Source organism: Anarrhichthys ocellatus, unplaced genomic scaffold (assembly GCF_004355925.1).
Source record: "Anarrhichthys ocellatus isolate YVR2014 unplaced genomic scaffold, GSC_Weel_1.0 scaffold7, whole genome shotgun sequence".
Lineage (NCBI taxonomy): Eukaryota > Metazoa > Chordata > Actinopteri > Perciformes > Anarhichadidae > Anarrhichthys > Anarrhichthys ocellatus.
Window position 1 is genome coordinate 2,116,845 of NW_022280037.1, and position 7,100 is coordinate 2,123,944.

General features: G+C 40.1%; 1 protein-coding gene across 1 annotated transcript; it reads right to left on the reverse strand.

The window, feature by feature from the left end:
* Positions 1 to 1,619: 1,619 nt before the first annotated feature.
* On the reverse strand, positions 1,620 to 6,790 carry LOC116383723 (adhesion G-protein coupled receptor G2-like). Its single transcript, XM_031847777.1, has 17 exons — positions 6,591 to 6,790; positions 6,420 to 6,497; positions 6,261 to 6,326; positions 5,984 to 6,151; positions 5,617 to 5,652; positions 5,435 to 5,509; positions 5,121 to 5,316; positions 4,851 to 5,004; positions 4,628 to 4,756; positions 4,383 to 4,493; positions 4,249 to 4,288; positions 4,052 to 4,152; positions 3,855 to 3,976; positions 3,501 to 3,763; positions 3,318 to 3,408; positions 2,942 to 3,225; positions 1,620 to 2,831 (listed from the first exon to the last, which is right to left on the reverse strand). The coding sequence occupies exons 1-17, from the start codon at positions 6,679 to 6,681 to the stop codon at positions 2,734 to 2,736; spliced, it is 2,103 nt and encodes a 700-aa protein (XP_031703637.1). The 5' UTR covers positions 6,682 to 6,790; the 3' UTR covers positions 1,620 to 2,733.
* Positions 6,791 to 7,100: the final 310 nt, after the last annotated feature.

The following is a 7,100-nucleotide window of genomic DNA, read 5'->3' on the forward strand; positions in this document are numbered from 1 at the left end:
GGGGGGGGGGGGGGGGGGGGGGGGGGGGCGTTCAGTCACGCAAGCACTGCCCCGCGCCTGGACCTCAGCCTGATTTTACTGCCGCCAGAAGGGAAACCAGACGCTACAAAGGCCCAGGGTCTACATCAATTTCACGAGCAAAGTTACTAGGAAATAAATCATTTCGGGGATTTATGAGAAGGGAGAAGTGGGGGTGCTAGGAGGTGGGCTGGCTTGACCCAAAGAAAACAGGAAAACAAAAGTCCAGTTAGCGTTCTCATACCTTGAAAATGCAAGAAGGGTCTAATTGTATCTTCATGGTAACTCAAGGTTGAGAAAAGCTAGTTTTATAGCTGTGCATTATTATTATTAAGTTAAATAAATGATACATCTAAGTGCATGGGTAGCTATATTTGACTAATCATATTTCCTCCAGACACGCAATGCTCCAGGAACAAGACCTCAAGGCTTCATAGGTCATTTGAGATCGGCAATTTAGCTTTTACAGGGCAGGATTCAGTCCAGACTCCATTTAATAAAACACAAGCAAAGCCAATGTCTCTTTTCCTGCACCTGAAATATGCCAATCATAAATACAAACCTATTCACATGTTGGCTGTGATCAGGAACAGGGTTATTATATTGTTCCTGTTCTGCTAAAGACTAATGATCTCCCATCAAGGGGAAACTGCAGTTACAGATGGTGGAAACTTGTACTTTCCCAAGGATAATTCCCTTGCTTAGGCTGAATATAATGTAAATGCATCTTCTCATATGGAGCATATGAAATGCACCCATTATTTCCCTCACCTTCATCTTAGAGTGTTTTGTGTCATTGGGCTGTCTTTCAAAATCGGAAGATGCATCCAAGCCACCACTATACAAGTGGTTAAAGACAGAACAATTACAAGTGCTTTCTCAGTTTCCCTCCACTAAAAGAAACACATCTACACTTGCTCAAAATGGATTCTGCCACATTTTCACTTTGGTAACCGACAGTTTTATGGGATAGTATGAAAATTGAACATTCATCACTCTTCTCATTTTGAAATGATTTAGATTGACTAAATGTCTCGACACGAGGGCTTCTTTTCATACACAGAGTTATGTTTTTAGGAAAGCAGTTAAACCACTTTTCAAATTATAATCTCTGTGTGAGGAACTGCTTTTTGATTTCTTAAGTTAATGAATAAAAAGCAATGTTGTCGATCTTTGGCTCAAATAAATCCATATGCTGGCCTATCAAATATCTAGCTGTGGAAATCTACACATTTTTTCCGACAGTACGTGTCGCCATCATTTACCACAGTGATCTCAGTTCCTAGAAGAAGGCTCTGCTGTGGCTTACCTCTAGAGCTCCAGCGCATGGACACACACACAGGTACATCATAAGAAGCCTGCTGTGCTCTGCATGAAAGGCCTTTTTTGGAGCAACACAAATCAGATGTGTATGGCAGTAATTACCCTAGTTTTTGGCTGGCACGCTGCGGCCATTTAGAAGATTAATCAGTCACGGACAAATAAACAGACTTTGCTCTCTGAATGTCACTCCCTAACCTTAGCTACACACCCAGAGTTCTGCATATGGAAAGACTACTCTGGTGTCCACTTAAGTCACCTTATACTTTAATGCAATTTAAATCTGCAGACAATGTCAGTTTCATTCACAAAAGCAATCACACATTTGGCTGCAGGTCTTATGTTGTCCTGAGATGCTGAACCACGGATTAAGCCACATATCATTACTACATTTCATTAAAACAAACCCCGACAAGCCATTATGATAAAATGAATTAAATAAAAGATGAGATCACAATAACAAATACATAAAAAGTGTAAATAGCAAAGAAAGCAGACATCTGTATGTCTATATCCCAAAATTATATAACTTGGTTAATGCTTTAAAATTGAATCTATTATGCACTTACTTTAATAAGAATATTGAATACGTCAGAACTTCATCATATCATGTATATAGGAAAACACTAGATTAATGAAAAACAACTGAAAATGTACATAACACCCAATGACACCTGGTCATTAACATAAAGCAGTTTGCCAAGATACAGTCATCTTATTAAATGCTAAATGCAAGTACAGCAATATTTCAGAGAATAGTTTCAACACGGTGGCGTGCTCTCAGGCCTCTTATCGCTATAGGTAGCCATGAGCTCATTTCTTGTAAGCCAGTTAAGGTTCCCCGCACAGTGGATACTGCTCTCTGTAGGCACAAGGTAATTATCTGCAGGCACGCAAAGCTGGCTCGCTCGGCCCCCGACACCGTCAAGAGTGTGAGAGGCAAGACTTCCCGTGTTTCTTTTCTGCGTTTTGCCATCTTCAGGCCATATGTCATAAAAAAGCTTAATATTTTTCTATCATGTACACTCTGCATTCCAGTGTCTGACTGGAGCTTTTGATTTCGGAGCACTGTGATATATTCTGAGTGAATCACAACCTTCACTGCATGTTTCACAGTGAGTAAGACAGGGCTTCTGTTGAGTCATCAGAACAAATGACTTCCAGGAAATTACTCCATCAACCCTGTCTGTGCTTGACTCATTAGTAATTTTATCAATGAAGGTAATCCAGAGAGTAGCCAGGATGAATGAGAAACTTTTTTGTATAGCTATTTACCAGCACCTCGCTCAACTGAGGATCTACTTGACTATATGAAATAAAATGCTGCCCTCTTGTGTCAAAATAAGCTCAGGCCCGAAACACGTTCTGTCCCCGTTTGAAAAGCATAATGCAGCATTACTGTGTGACTGTGTCTGATGTAGCTGTGCTGCTAATGCCGCCTGTGGGGCTTCTGTTCTTGCTGGAATTGACGTAGTAGATGAACAGGAAAAAACCTGCAAAAACAGGGTAGATGGGTTACAAACATTGGAAACGTGTACTTAATGAAAAGTAAAGTAGACATATGAGTGTGGTTGTAACGTGTCAGTGTCAGTCTGGAGTCTACCTTGAAAGGAGTTGAGGATGGTGAAGAGATAGTAGGAGGCTATGAGCAGAGGTCCGTGGCTGAAGAAAGCAAAACCCCAGGTGATGCCAAGCAGAACGAACAGGCCGAAAATGGAGAAAGAGTTTGCCTTGGTGGAGCTGTTGTGCTGAGATTTCCCTGCTGTGGGCTTAAGGAGAACAATCTGCCGCACTGTCATGATGAATATGACAAAGGTGAAGATGAACACCACGGCATAGTAACCAACGTTCACCCCCTGGTGGACAACAGCGTCAGAGATCCAGCACCTGAAAATCAGGAATAATGATGCATTTAGTGACATGAATCTCTTTTTGTGTGTAAAAAAAAATACACTTGGTAGTCAGTAACAGTTGCTTACATTTTTGCTGTATTCCCATCATCGGTGTAAATGACCAAGTAATCATATTGTCTCAAGGCAAGTAGAGGGATCACCACTACAGCTGGTGTGACTAAAGAGAAAGTGTACATATTTTTGTTATGCTTATGCCTTATGAATTTAAGCACACATGATTGTTTTTTCTCAACCACGCCGTTCTCTTACCCCATCCTGTGGTGCAAATCTTCGCCATGTAATGTTTGTCAGTGGGGGTCTTCCATAGATTCAAGTACAAGTGTAGAGCCTCTATGAAAAACCAGGTACAAGTGGCCAACATAGTGTAGTGCATGACTGCTGCCACCGCCACGCACGCGCCAAAGTTCCCCAGCTCGGCAATGCTCTCGTTAACCAGGAAGGAGAAGTTGAGGGTGAACATGGCAACAAAGAGGTTCATCAGGATCTTAGTTGCTTGGCTCGCTTTCCCTTTTCTGTGGAGGGAGTTCATTTTTTTTGTCAGCAAACGCCTTTTATATAGTAAGTTAGATAACAAAAAAAACAACCTCCCCTGTGGTTCCTTACCTGATAAGAAAATGCATGAACAGAGCCACCATCAAGAAAAATATCGACAAGCCACAGCCGATTGATGTGATATAAGTCAGAGATGTGAAATCTGAAGCGCTTATGTTTCCGGGTGGAGGTGACTGATTGAGAGAAAGACGGATTAGATTCTGTGTGAAATGATGGAACTGGAATGACTTGTTATACAATCATCTTACCATGAGTATTGCAAAAAATGTGAGATGAGAGCACTGGCATATGATGCTGTTATTGGTCTCCTTTGTCTGACAGCCATCTGTGATCCAGGTCATTGATTTCCCTACACAGGCAGAAGACGCTGCTGTAGTCAGTCTTTTTTTACATCAATGACTGAGGGAGGTGTGACAGAAACTTGTCATTTGTATTTTTACAGTACCTTTTCCATCCCATGACCGACATGAAGCAATGCTTCCGTTCTGTGTTAAAATAATAAAAAAATCAGCATAGTCATTCTGTCCATAACCAGTTATTATGAACCTATCAATATATCTTATAGGGCATCTCTTTTACCTTGTCCACACTTCTGTAATGAATGTCTATGGTTTGTGAGAGATTCGATATTTCTGTTCCCATTTCAATTCCCAGAAGTTCATCGTTGAGAAAAGAACTGTTGGGGTCATCCTGTTGGGAATATCGTATAAACAGTCATGACAGGCACAGAAAGTAATTGTTTGTGGTGTTGATGTAATCATTCTATCTATATTTACGTTTTTACGAAAATAAGGCGCAATTAAGTCAACTTTGACAAGCTTTACCTGATGCATCCCTGGAAAAAGTAGAACTCCAGCAAATGAGCTATTTCTTTTTAATGCCATAGCACTGGCCTCAGTAGGGATTTGCACCAATCGAGAGAAGTTCACGGAATCATCAATGTTCTCACAAATCTACAAAAAAAACAAAGAAGAGTATCAGAAAAACTAGGATGATTAACTCTATTAAATATTCTGTTTTATTCTTGTGTCATGGCAATCTGCATACAATCACATTGCCATTTGCTGTGATGCCAATGTTGATGTCTGATGCGTTAGGGAGGAGTTTGGTGATCCCCCCTTTGATATGGCCTATTGTGACAGCTGCTGTACTGGAATTCCCCATCTCTTCCAGCAGGTGAGAGAGATTTTTCATGATACTTCTGTAATGAAAAACACACAAATAATGTCTTCTTAATGGCAAACTTTGGTCATCATCACAACTCCTAACCAACAGCAAAATGTAGAAGACAAGTTGTCCAATAATTTAGATACTCACGCTGCATTTTCTGGGCTGATACCGAAGCCATTATTGTTCTCAGGGGGAGTGACAGTAATAGCAACGGGTGTCGTTGTTCCTGGTGTTGTTGTTGGGGATGTCGTTGTTAGGGATGACGTTGGTCGATAACATGACAGACATTGCCAGCTTGTATCATTATAGATGAACTTGTAGGATCCTGCTTGATCATCTAAAACTAAAATCAAAACACACAGAAACATTTGATTCACACTTCCGTACTCTTTTGGTTTAGTAATAAAATGCTTACTTAGATATGTTTTGAATAATATAATCCAACAAACAAATAATATTACTTCCGCAAGCGTCTCCACCAAAGGGCGAATCTTCTCGACAGATGCCGTTTTGGCTCAATCTAATACTTTTGTTACCTTAAACAAATCAAAACATTACATTATTAACTTGTTAGGAGTGCTAACACTGCTGTTACATGTGTGCTGATATGAAAGTAAGAGCTGTGGTAGATTTATGATTTTACCCGTTTTCGAGCAGTTGTGAATTTTCCAAAGGAAACCTGCAACAGAGTGAAGGTTGTATAAGATGATTGGTTAAGAGAGAAAAACTTTCACTGTGTGATTTGTTTCAGTCAAGAACATTTTGACCAATAGGGGGCAATCTCTCGCTGCTTTTGTGTGCAAATATGTCCGCTGTGATCAAGGCACTGTCTGTGAGAGCAGTCTTTACTTCCAATAAATCCAGTTACTTATACATCGGTATCTCTTAGATGTACAATGTATAACAAGAGTAAAGTAGAGAGGTGACTGGTTGAAGTCAGTCTAGCTGTGCACAAACCTAGTTGTTTGTTTTTATAAGAATTCACATAGCAAGGAGGTTGTCAGCATTACCTGGAACTGTGTTGTTGAGCTCTGACTTCATACAGTCGAAATTATCATCTGGCACATTCATGAGAACAATATCTGTCTGGGAAAGAGTCTCTTCATTTATAGTAAGGTTGTAGTTATTTTCTCGACCCTCCATGTCAAATCTGTAGCTGTTTATTTTGTCACTACATCCTAAAAATACAAACCACAATACACACACATTCATCAAATGACCAAGAGAAACAATTGCAACATTATTTTCAGTTGACTCAATTCAGGCTAATGATTTTGGCAACTGTACCTGTAGGCCCACACCAGATTTCCGGGACACAGATTGTACTTCCATTTACCTTATAATAGACAGACTCTGAAAAAAGTTGTGAAACCACTGTTTACTCTGAATGTTCTTTTAAACTTAAAGTTTAAGACTTTTATCTGTTGACAGTGTTGTTAAGCTTACCTGATGGGATCGTACCCGATGTCTTTTTGGCATTGACAATCAGTAAATTCTTTTGTTGTCTGCAGTTATCATCAGCGTCTGTAAAAAAAATTATGATATGCATGTTCATCTGTACGACAGATGCTAAATTATAGTTTGTTTATGTATTAGTCTTTTGTTAAATGTACTCACCTGAGCATTCACATATGCTGTTCTTGACCAATATCCCAAAGAAAAGAATTGCTACAAACATCCAGCAATGCTTCACATCCAGGGGTAACATCCTGAGGAGTAAGGAACATGTGTAGTATATTATCAGGGTTTAAGATCTGACCTTCACCTCCAGATATATGTTGTTAGGTGCCACCTAACTGGGTGAGCGAGTTCTGCTGTGTTCCCTCTCCACAGCGATTTACATCTGCCTAATTCTCGTTACATGTCACTGTAAGATATACCACTGATGTTCTTCCTGTCTGATTTACCTTGCAAATGAAGCGTGTCTGCTTCTCACAGCTCATATTGTGTCCGCTTTCTCAATAAACAGCTGGCAGACAGCCACATTTGGTTATGGACTGGAATTACGTATCCCTTTCCATTTTACAAGTTTCCCAAGCATGCATGTTAAAAGGTAACCATGCCACGGTATAAACATTATACCTGCTTGACACCTGGATGTTAGCATGCTGACGTTAGCATTCACTT